The 16,929-nt window shown below is 41.8% G+C and overlaps 1 protein-coding gene across 1 annotated transcript; it reads left to right on the plus strand.

Annotated features, from left to right (window-relative positions):
* The first annotated feature begins 1,228 nt into the window (after nt 1-1,228).
* LOC129192657 (protein TUNAR-like) lies at nt 1,229-16,649 on the plus strand. The gene is made up of 3 exons (XM_054796900.1): nt 1,229-1,344; nt 1,467-1,853; nt 11,357-16,649. Exons 2-3 carry the CDS (start codon nt 1,824-1,826, stop codon nt 11,540-11,542), a joined length of 216 nt encoding a protein of 71 aa, XP_054652875.1. The 5' UTR covers nt 1,229-1,344; nt 1,467-1,823; the 3' UTR covers nt 11,543-16,649.
* Nucleotides 16,650-16,929: the final 280 nt, after the last annotated feature.

Here is a 16,929-nt window from a genome sequence, read left to right on the forward strand (position 1 = left end):
ATTTCACTGATTGTACAGGGTCAGGAAAAATGATCTGACACATTTGTTGGTTAAATAAAAGGCAAATAAAGTAAAGAAACAAGGAAGTGTTTTTATTTTCGAAAAGTACATATAATGGCATTTTGCTTTGTTTCTTTATAATGCCATTGTTTTTCGTTTCTTTTTCAGTTGCTGCCATGAATTGGACTGGTGAGCATCACGCTTTCATTGTGGAAACGTTTATCAAAACAAATGAATCTGGAACTGCAACACAACGAGCGTTCCGTTTGCACTTCAATCTTGGCAGACATGATCCCGTACCAGCTCCAAACACCATCTTGTTATGGGTTACCAACTTCACAGCTACTGGATCTGCATCGAGTGTGTGGACAATAATGGATCCCATTTGACTGATTTAATTTTTAAAACATAATGAAACAGAATGGCATTATATGTACTTTTCGAAAATAAAAACACTTTCTTGTTTCTTTACTTTATTTGCCTTTTATTTAACCTACAAATGTGTCAGATCATTTTGCCCGACCCGGCAGAGTTTCAAACCTTTGTACTTTACTTTGTTCTTATAAATTGTGTCGTTGCCAGCCTTGTTTAATTGGATTCTTATTTGTGAATTTATGAAGTCTAACGTGTCTTACTTGTCGATCGTTGAACATTTTTATTTTAGCATGTCTATTGGTCATGATATTTTGAATCACTATTTTCTCGAGACGAAATGTATCAAATATTTATGACACTTTTTCTATAACTTACATTGCATGTTTGTCTTATTTTGGCACAAACAGTGTTTATTTGTCAAATGCAACCAGTGGCATCACAGCGAAAGATGTATCATGTGTTCATGACACAAGATGTGATCTGACATCAGTTTGAGGGAAGAGCTGCTGCCAATAGCGGTATCGGTAATGAAGTGCTGGACAATATCGGTAAATCAGAAGCCAGTGTCGAGCATCTCTAAAAACAACTTCGGCGTTCTTTGGTTCACAGATAAGAGACAACACTGCTGCTGTTGATATCAACACCTATACAAGTTACATTGTCCCACACATACAGAGAAACACACAAAGTCGTCCATACATATATTGGAGAAGACCCTCGGCCCGCATCCTGGCCTCTGTCACATTCGCTTCTCGTCGCCAGGCTCTGTGTGAGACTCCCTCGAGTGCGTTGCCGGGCAACCTCAGCTACATTAATATGCAGGAGGGAGCGGAGGGGGGAGTACAAGGGGATGCCTCTTGTCTGCTGAGCGAAAGCAGCAAACAGGACGGCGTCAGCGCGAGGTGACGGGTGCCTCCTGTCGTACTCTTTTCACTTAAGGGGGAAAAAACATGTGGAGCATGGAAAAAGGTCGAATGCTATTGAAGCAACATCTAATCTCCCCTTTGTTCACTGACAGACAAAAAAAGTTTAATTAAAAAGTCCTTACAGCTTCACTAGACACACTGAAATTGTTTTCTGTTTGTTTGCAGAGCTGAGACAAAGGAGGATGGAGGTGTTCACATGAAACAGCTGTGCCTCCCTCCCTTCTCCCCATCTGCCCATCATCCATTCTTCAACTTGACATCATCCTTCCACCACTCAGACAAGAAGAAGAAGAGGAGTAGGAGGAGGCAAGAAGAGGTGGTCGCACATGCAGTTTTAACGCTTCCAAGGGTGAGCAAAGACAGGGGCGGGAAAGTGGCGGCAACTTCCACCAGCAGTGAGATGAATGCTGGGGTGGAGAGAGGGAGAACTGGACCACTTGGATGGACTGTGGATCCCATGCACAGCTGAAGGATGAGAGGGGTCCACCGTCACCGTAGTTGGAGAAAGTGTCCACCTCCAGCATGTCCATGTTATTCCTGATACTTTGCAAGGTAGGCGCATTTTTAATTACCCCTTTTTCACTCTCATCTTATGGCTATAAATTTATGATGTGAGGTGATGTGTACTTTATACATGAGTGGAAAAGGGGGGGGGTGTTTTCCATTCTCAGTTGTGTTTGTATGAAACATTAATGCAGGGGGCAAAAAGACACTCTGTGTGTCAAACCACACACAGTGGGAGGGTTGGGTAGCCGTGCTGTGCTCATTTTCCCGAAGGAGTTGCCCGTCATGTTATGTCATGCATGCTCTTAACAGGTTAAAGTGGTTCTTACATAACTGCAACTTAAATTGAAGTCTGACCCTTGTTTGGCCTGCCGGTTTCTTCTTTAGTGCCGTCTTCTTATAAGTGAAGCATCTATGCATTCTTCTCGTGGGGTCGATCTTTAGTTACTTTCCATGAGAGGTATTTCTTATGGTTTGTTTACCTTATTAGACAGACACCATATTAGAAACAGCCAGCAATGCAAACTACAACCACACACTGCATATACTTCTATGAAACTTTAGAGGTAGCAAATGTGCCTCGTAGGAAGAAAATGTTTACTTTTAGTGCACAAAATAAAAATTAGCGTCAGCCCCTATTGACGCAGAATGCAAAAGGTACAGTCTTATTCAACCTCTACCACGCTATTCTATCGATATCAGCCCCAACTTCAAGTAACTTTTTGGAACTGCTTGTAGCAAGGAATGGGCGAATATTATAGTATTTCGCTGAGGGGCTATAAAGCTGATATAAAACTGAGAATACATCATTTTCCTTTTTTTTTTAAAGCACTCAAGTTGTGACAGTCCTGCCCAAGGCCTTTCTATCTGCATGAGCACTGACACCCAACCTGTACATCAATGTGGACTGCTCCTCTGACCAGTTATTAATGATAACCTTTGCATAACACAAATAACGAATGCAACTCAAAATAAGCCGCAAAAACAACACCTGTGATACAGTTGCTCATGCCCAAATGCACAATGTAGACGTGTCATATAATCAATGTGATCGATCCGCTCGCCAGTTATTAATGATTACCACCACCTTTACATTTGAAAAATAACCAGCTTTATATATCATCGACAAAAAAACTATGCCTGTGGTATGTTTGCTTGTGCACAAGCATGAAACACAGACGTGTTATATAATCAACATGCCCCTTCCTCCCACCAGTTAATGATGAAAACTGCCACCTTGTACCACAGAAATACCACGAGCGACTTAAAATAATCCACAAAATCACAATGTACACATGTCATAAAAATAATATTGCTTCCTCGTCTCATCAGTTACAATAACCGCCGCCTTGCACAAAAATAAAAAGAAAGAAACTATACACAAAAAACTACCGGTAAGCCTGCGGTATGCTTGCTCATGTGTAAGCATGGGATGTGGGATGTGTTGTATAATCAATGTCGTCCCGCCAGTTAATGATGAAAACTGCCATTATGTACCACAGAAATAACAAGCGCGACTTAAAATAATCCACAAAAAAAAAACAAATCCGGGGTACATTTGCTCATGCACAAGCACGCAATGTACACACGTCGTATAAATAATATGCGTCTTCCTCCCACCAGTTATGATAACCGTCACCTTGCACAAAAATGAACAGAAAGACTCCACAAAAAAAAATCATCCACATAAAAAGCCTGCGGTACGCTTGCTCAAGCACAAGCATGGAACGTAAATATGTTACATAATCAACACACTCCTTCCTCCCAAAAAATCTGCAAAAACAAACAAAGTCCGCTGCATCGTAGCTCAGGCACAAGCACACTATGTACACACGTTCTATAGTTAAATACGTATGCTTCTTACTGCCGCCAGTTATGATAACCGCCACCTTGCACAATGAATAAACAGTAAGAAACCAAAAAAAAGCAGAAAAAATGCCACAACACACTTGCTCATGCCCAAGCACATACACAAGCCCGCACCATAGACTTGTCATACATTTACTCTTCCCTCTTTCATGCTATTGATGATAACCGCCACTTTTGCATACTAAAAACAACTAGAGAGACTCGAAATAATCCACATAAACAAATCCTGCAGTATGTCTGCTCATACGAGAGCACACTCAAAAGCATGTGGCGTAAATAAATGTATCACAGAACAAACGCACTCCTTCCTCCTGCCGGTTATCAGTAATGGTGTATATTTAATGACTGTACAGCATAACGTTTTAGGCTGTTCTGTGCCAGGAATTGTTTGTGGTGACATCTAGGAAACAATCTTTTCACTTTGTTTCTCTGCATGCATGTCTCTTAAAGACAAAGCAGGAGATCGGTGCCTATGATTAACCCTGGTGGAGGTCTTTGCTCTGTTGAGTGCCACTGCATTTATATTTATAATGGTATCATTTGTGATTAGGTTCTTGCACTGACCACTAGGGTACCTAATAAAGTGGTTGATGACTTCATTGGTATTCCCTGACAGTTTGGTGCTTTCCTGAGACCACCCCACTCCCCCATCAGGTTTGTCTGTCTCCCCCCATATCTGTCTGTCACATGTGGAAGAGAGTCCAAATACTACGAGATGCTTTCTAATCTTCCCTGTCAATGCATGTGGTGGGCATGCACCTGTACGTGCGCACCGCTTGCTTTTAAGTCGGCAGTGAAATGATGCCAAAAGCAACCGTGCCTTGTCGGAGCGCGTTAGCATCTGGACTTGTTTGACATGCTCGGGATTATTCAAGTGGCAAACGGTTTCACTCTCCACTGATCTGAGCACGTTAGCTTCTATTAGGCGCATCAGGAGTGTTGGGATTTGTTGTCCCAGGTATGGCAGCATCGCTTCTCCACACAGTCTGCGCTTTTTTGGGTTTGTTTTAAAGCGCCTGCGGGCTTGTTGCTGCACAGGTGCGATCCCCGTCTGGGAAGGATAAAAACTCAGGAAAAAGATTTGAGGTTTTTTGTTTTCAGACATCCTGCCATTAGAATGCTGAGTGGGCCTGACAGTGACAGTCCGGCTTAATCAGGCCGTGAAGCAACGTGAAGGCATAAAAGTGTTAAAATGAGCTCTTGAGTGACAGGAGGAATCAATAGTGAGATAACTGAATCTTCTTTACTTCTGCAGGATCCCTCAAAGTCAAATCAATGTGAGCGTTTGCTAGAGGAGGAGCACTGGAAGGTCTTGTTGAGGGAAATGATCTCATTGCATCTCATTGTGATGTGCTCTCATCGGACACTTTATTAGGTACACATTAGCTTAACAAAGAAAATAATGCTCAGTTTCTCAGAGAGGTATTAATTTAACAATGCTTATTATTGTGGTTGTAGTTTGCTGTGGTGTACACCTGCTCTGCATCTTGCTGAAAGCTGTTTCTAATATTTTGACCCTATTATGTCACTAAATAAGGTCACCAAAATACAGCATCTGTACGCCCATTTTCGATACTGCTTATATGCTTCAGGCAGGAGGTGGAGCCAGCTGCCTAAATGCCATCTATGGAAACCACTACACCACCAATGACAACATCATGTGTTGCTCATTTATAAATGAAGGAAAATGGTCAGAAATCGTACAATGGAGTACCACAGTCGGTACAGGGCACGCACGGGCGCCTAAACATATAATCAATGCTTTCCTCCCACCATTTATTGATGATACCTGCCAACTTGCACAACAGAAATAAGCAGAACAAAAAAACAGTCCACAGCATGCTTGCACAGGCATGTTCACAAGTGCGTGCACTCCTTCCTCCCACCACTTATTCATGATAACCACCACTTTTGCATAATTAAAATAATCACAGCAATTTGAAATAATCCACAAAAACAAAGCCTGCGGTGCGCTTGCTCACACTTACAAGCGCGACAGAGGTGTCATATTATAAACGCACACCTTCCTCCCGCCAGTTATTAATGAGAAACGTTACCTTGCCCAATAATAATCCAGTAACCTACAAAAAACAGCCCCTGGTAAGCTTGGTCATGCTAAAAGACACTCACGCGTGTGATATAAAGATATAATTAAGGCGCTCTTTCCTCCCGCCAGTTGTTAATTATAACCACCACTCTTGAATAACCCATTGACTGCCAGCTGTGTTCAGAGCAGAGAGTTCCATACTGCCAGAGTTTTTGGGCATTTTTGCTGAACTTTGAAGACCCACAGTATATTGAGTTTTAGAACTACATAAACATTGAAACCATCTAAAAAAACTTTAGACTCTCCTCTTTCATCAGAAAAAAAAGTTTGTTTCTAGCCTTTTTGGGTCTTTAGATATTGGCGGTAGAACTTAGGGTAGTTTAAGGAAAAACACCTGATTCTGACCAAAAAAACATGAGAAAACGAGCTTTTTCTGCAGAGAAGCAAATTCAAGCAGAGTGACGGTGGGGTCTGCTGGGTGTGGGGATGAATCCCTGCTGCTGACCGATCCAGACGGCAGCCACTCGTCAGAAGAATCAGGGTCGGGTTCTGAGCCACCCGACTCTGAACTCCGGTGCAGCGCCACATGGCTCAGCAATGCTAACCACTAGCTTGTTGCTTCGGCTGCCATTGTCAACTGCATTTGTGTCTACGTCACCTACATCACCCATGTCACATCTATCTTTCGCGATCGCGTCGCTACTAAAGGCAGATCCACCACCAGACAAGCTCTGTGACAGTGTTGGCTGCCTGTTTTTTTCGCCTCTGCTCGATTTCTGCATGTGTTTCTCCATTTTCCTCTCTCAACCCACAATCCGTCCTCTTCATAGACAATCTGTCGCTGCCGGTTGGAGGAAAAGAGAACTGTTTCCCCCTACAGGAACAGAAATACATTGATGAATAAGACTTTGATCTGTAGCTCCCGCGTAAAAAAGCTGAAGACGTCAAGAGATGTCTTTCGCAGTCATTGTTACTTTTTGAAAAGACATCAATAGACGTCTTAGGCAGTCAACGTTACTTTTTCAAAAGAAGTGTATAGATGTCTTTGGCATTGAAAGAGTTAATAGACTTAACCAGAGTTCTGTAAATAATCCACACAAAAAAAAGCCTCATGCACAAGCACGACATGGACGTGTGATCGATGTGTGCCTTCCTCCCACCAGTTATATTATATCAGAATGATAACCGCTACCTCCCATATGGAAAAGATAGATATAAATCTTATCAGTGTACATCTCTTTTGTGTGAAACTTGTATGTAATGTATCTCAGTCAAACCAGGTACAAGATCCTTGGTACATTTCTACAAAACGAAACGTGTATGATTTGTGTAGTTATCAGAAAAATATATGATAAATGCTTATCTTGTATGAAAAAAGTGTCAGCTTTCAAGAGTAAATCATAAAAGCCTTATATGATGATGATATACATCCATCCATCCATCCATTTTCTATACCGCTTCATCCTCATTAGGGTCGCGGGGGCATGCTGGAGCCTATCCCAGCTGACTTCGGGCGTGATGATATACAATATATGAAAAATAAACTGAAGGTGACTGAAAGTGTTTTCTATTTCTTTTCCATACAGTATGGGCTTGCACAATAGCAATAAGCTGAATGACTGTAAAATAATGAGATGGTCACCAATCAGGGAAGTTGTAGTAATGCAGTGTTGTATCATGAAGTCATGACATTTAAATGTTGCAAAAATGAAACTGGATAAAATGTGCACCAAATGAGCAAAACCGTTTTTGTGGGGGTTATTCTGCTGATCATATGTTGAGAAATTACAGAGCGAGTTATCTTCACATGTGACTTTTTTACAAGAAATTACCAACAGTAGAGTTGGGCGTCGTTGGGTATCGTTTGAATTGAAAAGGGCGCTGTTATTTCTACACCGTGAATCTGGAGGTGTTTAAACTTGTTGGTCGTGCACCCTCCGTTGCATGATATCGTTGTGTTGCATGCGGATGCAATCCTTACATGATGATGCATATTGAGAAGTTGTCATTTCTGTGTGTTGCCACTTAAAAGAGAAGGCTCTCTGGATGAGATTACATCCGTAAGCGTTGTCAAGGACCACACCTACCCACCATCAATATCATTCCTACCCCTCCTCCAGCACTCTGCTCTTGCATATCCTCCCCTTTATTGTACGAGTTCGTGTCAAGCGGACATCTTCTTCACGCATGAGGGGCCATCCATGTAGCACACCACCACAAAGATCAGCACTCAGGTCGAGGGACCGCCTCTTTATGGTGCTCCCCATGAGAGGCAATCAAAGCCCGTTGTAGGAGATCAAAAGAGGAGGGCTTGAACTTGAATCAGCCCCCGAGGAGGTTTTATATACCTCAAGAGCAACATTGTCTTGCTTACATGTGTGTGATGTTTCTCCTTGACCATCCTCTCCTCGTAAACACAGTACAAGAGAGGACGGTTGCACATGCAACGTAATGTTAACACCCTCCAACAGAATGCATCCAAAGAAGAAGGAAGTACACCTGAATATCGTCAGTGAGAATGCGGACACACATCATAACACATATTATATACGGTGTTCCCTCGTTTTTCGCGGGCGATAGGTTCCCAAAATAGCCCGCAATAAGTGAAATCCGCAAAGCAGCCAACTTTATTTGTTTGCAATTATTAAATATGTTTTAAGGCTGTAAAACCCCTCAACATACACTTTCTACACTTTTCGCAGACAGGCATTAACATTTTCTCACGTTTTTCTCTTGTTTAAACACTCTCAAAAGTTCAATTTTCGTTTTAATTTTAATGATTAATCTACTAGTTTGGACACATAAATTTATTAAGCGACTCACTCCTCTGACCGTGCCTCGTCCTGGCGTCATTTGGCTGTAGCGTTTTTATATCCTTGTTAAAACATATTGCTCCTGCCGCCGTTCTCCTCCTCGTCCTACTCCTTGAACCGCAGATTCATTTAGCCGGTTAGCTAAATGAATCTGCTTCTATTGTTCTTCTATTGTTTATTCTTCTTCTATTGTTTATTGGCGGTTGGCAAGCGGCTCACACAGTTGGCTAGTTTGGTAGCAACTATTGACCACAACAGGAAACGGCACAAAAGAGATTGATTGACAATGGTCTACAGCCAATCAGGATGCTGAACACAATGGGCGGGTTCTTCCTTAGCCAATAAGGATTGTTGTGGCTCTATATTTTGCCCGCTACTGTGTACTGTGGGTTCTTAACATGCTGGTACAGGCTTGTAAACACATACTGAGACAAGTGGAGCTGCACACGTCTTCAACATGAGCATACAACACCCTCTACTGGTAGCAGTAGTAAATACAATAACAGACACATACAACAGAGCACTGATTTGATGGCTCTAATACACCACAAGGACGCAGAACACAATGCACAATCATATGCTGCAATTATATGGGAACTATATGTGACAACTGACAGCATAAAGCGTATAAAGTCCCTAAAACAACAACTAACGACAATAACAACACAAACTTAAAAAGTAAGTCAAATTAAAGTAAACAACAAACCATTGCTGTAGTTTGCGTCAACTCCCCCCGGACTCCAAATGTCTATCAAATACCCATTTCTTTAAAAATTACCTGCATTTGCGTGGTTATGACCTAAAAGTCTATACTGTAGTTTATCATGCATCTACAAAATTTTTGCTTCCTGTCAGTGGTCTATTTTTAGTTAAGTATAAACTCAGAAGCTTTGCTGTAGTCTAGTCGGCGTATGCAACCCACTGACCTGCAAAAAGAGCGCTCTTCTCTTGAGAGTTTCCAATGCCAACTTGAACAAGCTGCTTGCGCCTTTGGGATACTAAAAAAAACACAAAAAACACAAAAACGGTAAACGCTGAAGGTAAACGCTGAACACAAAAAATGACTACAACTTCTTTTATAGCCCACCCCAGGCTGCACAAAACAGTATATACAGTATACTGTACAGTATATATATATGTATATATATATATATATCCTTGAAAACGTATACAGTATATGTATGTCACAACTGCTCTTGTCTCTAGCTAGATACTGCACTTTGGACAAACATCAAAAATATGTTAGATATTCCAGTCACTTGATGTCGCACACACAAGACGTTATTGAATGTTTCCTTTTTTTGTGCGCTTTTCACAGCGCTTAGAACCGAGCAGATGGCTGATATTCTATTGAAGAAAACGTAATTTATTTTTGATGGAAAATATTTCTCTCGCTCGTGAATAAAACATGGCCGCACGGCGGCAGATACGGAACACAGCGTAACATGCAAGGAGGCAAGATGACAGCAAAATTATTTATTTACTATTTACACATAGGGCTCTGTGGTTTTGTGTGTGTGTGTGTGTGTCTTAGGTTACAATCTACATATAGTATCCAATGAAAAACATGTATCTCCACAATGATTATTATTTTTTTGGATACAACTTGAAATATTAATTATTTTTTTTTAAATCATAGAAATGAATGTTTTTCATTATACAGTGAAAGTATGCATGACATGTAAATGTGCCAGTATTTTGTTTTTTTGGAAACGAGTTCATGACTCACAAATGTGTACCAAGAACTTGTTCCACTGTGGAACGTCTTGCTACTTTAATTAAAAAATAAATAAATAAATAAAGAATTTTGGCTCCTGGTCAAAATGTTAAGACATTTTGCACTGTTGGATTGTCAAAAAGTTCTAAGCAGAGCTTCAAAATGCAAAGAGGAGAAATGGGAGTGAGACAAAAAATGTTTTGAGAAAACAATTAATTGCAAACAACCGTTAAAGTGATATAGGCTGTTGATCAGCTGATCAAAAGCTGAAGACCTTAGCTGTAAAAAACCTGAAACCCCCCTAAAATAGAAATAAAATGCTCAAAAAACAACTCATTAGGAGGATAGAGGGAATGTTGCTCCAGGTAAATAATCAATAGCAGGGCACATATAGACAAACAATCATTCACTCTCACATTCATACCTATGGACAATTTAGAGTCGCCAATTAACCTAACATGCATGTTTTTGGAATGTGGGAGGAAACCGCAGTCCCTGGAGAAAACCCACGCATGCAAACTCCACACAGACAGCCAACGGACATTCTAACCCAGATCTTCTTGACCTCCTGACTGGCCCACCCCAATTATTTAAAACTAAAAATCCCTCAATTTGCACACTTCCCGATCAAATACAGGGCAGAAACTAGAGGTGCGGCAGTGGCAAGCCGCGCCTCAACCTTGAATGTGCAAGCCCTCATTAACCGAGTTGCGTGGTGCGTGACTTTTTGTGTTTGTCAGCATGTGGCCAATATATTGTTTGCAGAAGGATTTTTTATACACCATGACTTTCCGCCTGTGTAACGTCCTTCATGTAAGTGTGACATCAATATATGCTTGCCAATCTGGACAATAAACGTGACACAGAGAGTATTATGCTGCACCAAAAGGAAGCGTATGTCTGTGTCTCTAAGTGCCAGGAGTCAGTGCATCACCAGCCATGAATTTCACAGCACATCACTGCTTTTGAGGCATGTTTTCCCCCCCAAAAAACTTTGGTTGAACTCCAAATTGTGACACTTTTTGACTTTGAAGGTACCACTGTATGTTATTCAAGCACATCACATCACACTGAACAAATGAATATGTTGTGGCCTTCATTACAGACTGGTCTGAGACACAAACTCCGAATGCTTCCAGGGAAAATGGTCAACACTGTCTACAGTGATGAGGAAAAGGGAATCCAAGACAAGGAAAGCAAGGAGGAGACCATCTTGGCCATGTTGGGCATCATCGGGACCATTCTCAACTTGCTGGTCATCATCTTTGTCTACATCTACACAACATTGTAGAGCGGTTCTGGTTCTGGTCTAGTTTTTGCAGCACTTAACTGCTGGGCTGCAGCTATGCTGACCAATAAGGAGAAGTGCACGGGTGCATGGAGGCTGACAAAAGCCTTGACCAGGATCGAATGGGATACACGGCCATACAAACCAGTTGGATGTGACTTGTACATAATGCATGAAAACTGTGGGCCAATCCGGCTTTAAAGAACAGCTTTTGTCCACGCAAGGATCACCAAGGACTGCAAACAAAACCCTTTTTTTTCCTAATAAATATTACTACTTATTTAGTGAAATAAATGCATTTCCTTCTGCATAATTAAAAATGGAAAATGTGCTCAGACGTTAACTACAGGTGATTTTTTTTCTAAAAGATTTTCTCAATAAAACAAAACCAAAAAAAAGACAATGGATAAGAGAGCTGTGATAGTATTACGATACAGCTGGTATTTTTGTTTAGTTTTAGTTTCTGTGCTTTATTCTTGGGGAAAAGTGTGTGCGTCAGTGTGAAACTGTCGGTTTAAAGTGCTGAAATTATTCAGAATGTCATCCATTGTTAATCATGTCACATTTCATGGAATTTTATGGACGTTTGAAAACATTTTAAGCGGATGGGAGAATCTGATATAGCATTTTTGTCGCTCAGATTCCCATAGCTAACATCATCTTATTTGAGACTGAATACACAGCGCCTCTGCTGGTTCGCCAAGTAGTGCACTCATTCGTGCCTCAGTTGCTTCAAGACACGGTTATTGAACATCGAGTACACACAATCAACACACAGTCATCCCTCGTCACTTTGCGCTTCGAATTCCGCGGCTCCCTCTACCACGGTTTGTCGAAAATATATTAATGAATAAATCAGTGATGTTTTGTGGTTGAATACGACCTATTGTTAGTAAAAAAAATATGCATATTTAATGGTTTAATTCCAATATGCATACGGCTACATTAGAATACATCACAGTTCACAATTACATGGACATTTTATTTATTTTTTTGCCTACATTTAGCATTTTCAAGAAGAAAAAATTATTAATTAACTAAAATATAAATATAAGTCATTCAGAATATGCATTCAAAGATGTTGTGATATGTAGTATTATATACTAGCCACTAGGTGTTGATAATGTAACATTGATGAGACAATAGCCACCGCAGGAAGTACTTTACCGAAACCGTAAGTTTCCAAAAAAGAAACGGCAAGGAAGCAATGCTAAGATGTGTGAGTCTATATTATATCCTATTGAACTCCTGGTCTTACTTTCACTTATTATGTCTACTATATTGGGTAATACGAGTAAAGGTGACTGTAGGGGTGTTATTTCACATCTATAAGGTTCTAATAATGTAAAAAACACATTTTCTATGCTCAAACTATGCAAATATTTGATTTATAAATAAGGAATCCTACATAAATTTACTGATGTTGGTCGAGCCTGGAACGAATTAACCACAATAAACTTTAATTCTGTAATATAGTGTAATTCTTAGCTATTCGACAGGTATTTTAGTGTCCATCCTTTACAGTAACTAAAATGACTTGGTGGTAAATTATCATACGTTTTATCATAAGTTTAAAATCCTTTATATTAAAAAAAAACAAGACAATTTACCCAGATATAAAACAACCCCTCTTTATCAAGGCTTGTTTTTGGTGTACTTTTTAAAAAGACAGAATCAAAGACAGAATAGACCTTTCGTGTGTGAATGACAGGAAGAAAAGCTCTGACTTGCTTGGGCAGAAGTTATTTGGCGTCACCTACTCGTAGTTCCACCACCTGCGGGGGCAAGCATAAGGGTCTGGCGTTATGTGTTCTGGGTGGCGGTCAAGGGTGGGCGTCTGGCCAAACTGGGCTTTGGTGGCCAAATCTGGTTCTTGGGACATGCAAATGTCACTTTTCTGGTGGGGAAGGAGCCCGAACTTGAGAGGTTGAGACATTCCGACTAGACATAGTCGGACTCACGTCGACCCACAGTTTTTGTTCTGCAACAAACTCCCCGAGGGGGGCTGGACCTTGTTCTATTCTGGAGTTGCTGCAGGAGAGAGGCGGCGAGCTGGTGCGGGCTTATTAATAGTCCCCCGGCTCGGTGCTTCCGAGTTGAAGTCATTCCCATTGAACGAGAGCATCATTTCTCTACGCTTTTGGGTTGAGACAGAGTCCTGACTGTCGTTTGTGTGTACGCGTCAAACGGCAGTTCAGAGTACCCAGCCTTCTTGGAGTCTATCAGAGGGGCGGTTGTCGAGGCAAAAATTCGGCAGTGGGAGCACGACTTTCGGTCGGCCTTGAAGAGGTTCTGGCAAACCATCGAACGCCTCAGAAAGGGAAGCAGTGCCCGGTCCACATTGTTTACAGTGGGGACAGAAGCCTGCTGACCTCAACTGAGGATATAGTCGGACGGTGGAAGGAATACTTTGAGTCCCTTCTCAATCCCACTGACATACAGTACCTTTCATAGAGAAAGCATAGTCTGAGGACACCATAATGGAGGTATCTTGGGTAGTCAAAACACTCCCCAATGGAAAAGGTCCAGGGGTGGACGAGTTTGCCCTGAGTTCCTCAAGGCTCTGGATGATGGGCGACTGTCTTGGCTGACACGTCTCTTCAACATTGCATGGAAGTCGGAAACAGTATCTCAAGATTGGCAGACCGCGGTGGTGGTCCCCCTTTTCAAGAAGGGTGACCAGTGGGTGTGTTCCAACTGTAGGGGGCTCACGCTCCTCAGCCTCCCTCGGAAAGTCTATTCGAGGGTGCTGGAGAGAAGGGTACGGCCGAACCTTAGCTACAGGAGTTGCAATGTGGTTTTCATCCCGGTTGTGGAACATTGGACCAGCTCCACACCCTTGCAAGGTTACTGGAGGGTACATGGGAGTTTGCTCAACCGGTCTACACGTGCTTTGTGGACTTGGAAAAGGCACTCCTGTGGAGGGTGCTCCGGGAGTACGGAATTGGTGGCACGCCATTCGGTCCTTGTACAACCGGAGCAGGAGCCTGGTCCGCATTGCCAGCAGTAAGTCGAGCATGTTTCTGTTGAACGTTGGCCTCCGCCAAGGCTGCCCTTTTGTCACCAATTCTGTTCATAGTTTTCATGGACAGAATTTCTAGGCGCAGCTAAGGTGTTGAGGGAGTCCAGTTTGGGGGCCTTAGGATTTTGTCTCTGCTATTCACAGATGATGTAGTCCTGATGGCCTCATCGAGCTGTGACCTTCAGCGTTTACTGGGACGGTCCACAGCTGAGTGTGAAGCTTCTGGGATGAGACTCAGCAACCCCAAATCCGAGGCCATGGTTCTCAGGGTAGATTGCACCCTCCGGGTTGGGAGTTCAAGTATCTTGGGGTCTTGTTCACGAATGAGGGAAGGTTGAATCGTGAGGTCGACAAACGGATCTGCGTAGCGTCTGAGTAATGCAATCGCTGTACCGGACCGTTGTGGTAAAGTAAGAGCTGAGCGGGAAGGCAAGGCTCTCAATTTACTGGATGATCTATGTTCCCACCCTCACCTATGGTCATGAGGTTTGAGTCGTGACCGGAAGAACAAGATAGTGGATACAAGCTGCAGAAATTAGTTTCCTCCGTAGGGTGGCTGGACTTACCCTAATAGGGTGAGGAGCTCGGCCATTCGGGAGAAGGCCCCGGGTCAGACCTAGGACACACTGGAGGGATTATGTGTCACAGCTGGCCTGGGAACGCCTTAGTGTCCTCCCAGTAGAACTGGAAGACGTGGCTGGAGACAGGGAAGTCTGGACTTTCCTACTGAGACTGCTGCCCCCGCGACCCAGACCTGGATAAGTGGAAGAAAATGGATGAATGGATGGACCTAATGGTTAGCTACTAAATCTCTATAAATAATATAAGGCAAGTCGTCTTTTTGTAGGGAAAAAAAATGTTTTTATGCTAAGATCAGTAGGGCATATGCTTTTAGGTTAATTTAAGCCTCATGTCATTAATTTACAAATTCTATAATATTGATTTGCATTGGAGTTCAACATTTTTTTAAAGTGTGGACAGATCTGTGATGCAAATGTAGGGTTATTGTGCATATTGACAGTATGCCTTAAATATGTGGGAAATGTTTCAATTATCAGGTTTTTATTATCTAGCGTAACACTTGACTTGTGTATATATACTGTTCATGTACAGTTCAGTACCAACGTTTCACTTTTATTAATGGTGACTTAATGGTCAATTTTATAAATGTATACACCATGCTATTTCTTAAACTGTTCTTTGTATGTATGAAGTCGGAGAGTTATTTACCAAACCTGACCTGTAGTAAATCAATGCAGCCCTGAATAACCTTTAACTTACATGTGAGTAAAAAAAAAACACCAGAGCTTCACCATAGTGCTGATATCCCATTTTAAATGGGAGTTATTTTTTGTTTGATGGTTGGTGAAAAGATACTCAACAATTAAATGCATGGAGGTATTATTTTTGGTGATTTACTGTAGTTTACCAAACTGTTTCTGTTTTGAGTTAAACACCCGATGCCGTTTTTGTGTACAGTCTAATGCAGGGGTGTCCAAAGTGCAGCCAAAGGAGGCAATTTGCGGCCCATAGCTAATTTCTTATTAGCCGATGGCTGAGTCCATATATTTAATTGAATAATTAAGGATTAAGGCCAATGAACAAATGGTTACAAGGAAAGACTACATCATGTCACTCTCCAACCTCATGACTTCAGAAAGTGCCTGAGACCTGTGTGTCTCCATGATCACAGAAACAACACAACGGTGACTTTAACTCGCCTGGTCAGAACTTAACAGACCGCTTGCAAGATACCTGCAAGTAAAAGCTGCATTCTGGATCCACTCTGCAATCACCACGGGACTGGACTCCTACAAGGTGGATCAATAAAGTCTACTTTCAGCTGAAGTAATGAGAGAGAACGCCTTCTAAGCACACGGACGAATATTGTGAATGTATTCATGATTATTGTAAACACAGATTCTCCCTGATACCCAACAACTATACTGGTGTTTAATTCATGTGGATGATATTAACTATTTACACTCCTTGACTCATGAGAAGCAAATGGAAAGGTTTTCTTTTTTTCCCAGACAGCATTTTTTGTAATAGAAAACATTGAATGAATAAAGTGATCTTGGTGTAGAACAGGCCTATACAACTAAATTGTTCGAGGGCTGTATTTTTAGATTGCTAAGGACTGGGAGACCGGACGCTAGTCAGAGATCCTCTATATGGCAGGGGGCTTTGTAGTTTTTAAGGACCTACTGCAAAATCACAAAAATCACAAATCCTCTATACGTCAGGTGCATTTTGCTGCGTTTAAGGATCTCCTACAACATCGCGAGTCAAAGAGTCTGAATATGACAGAAGTGAACTGCAGTTTTTAAAGGAAAACTGCACTTTTTTGGGAATTTTGCCCATCGTC

This window comes from Dunckerocampus dactyliophorus, chromosome 13 (genome assembly GCF_027744805.1).
Source record: "Dunckerocampus dactyliophorus isolate RoL2022-P2 chromosome 13, RoL_Ddac_1.1, whole genome shotgun sequence".
Lineage (NCBI taxonomy): Eukaryota > Metazoa > Chordata > Actinopteri > Syngnathiformes > Syngnathidae > Dunckerocampus > Dunckerocampus dactyliophorus.

Coding starts and splice junctions, on each gene's coding strand:
- LOC129192657 (XM_054796900.1), top strand. CDS start 1,824: ATGTCCATGTTATTCCTGATACTTTGCAAG. Junction 1,854..11,356: donor TATTCCTGATACTTTGCAAG/GTAGGCGCATTT, acceptor CCTTCATTACAG/ACTGGTCTGAGACACAAACT.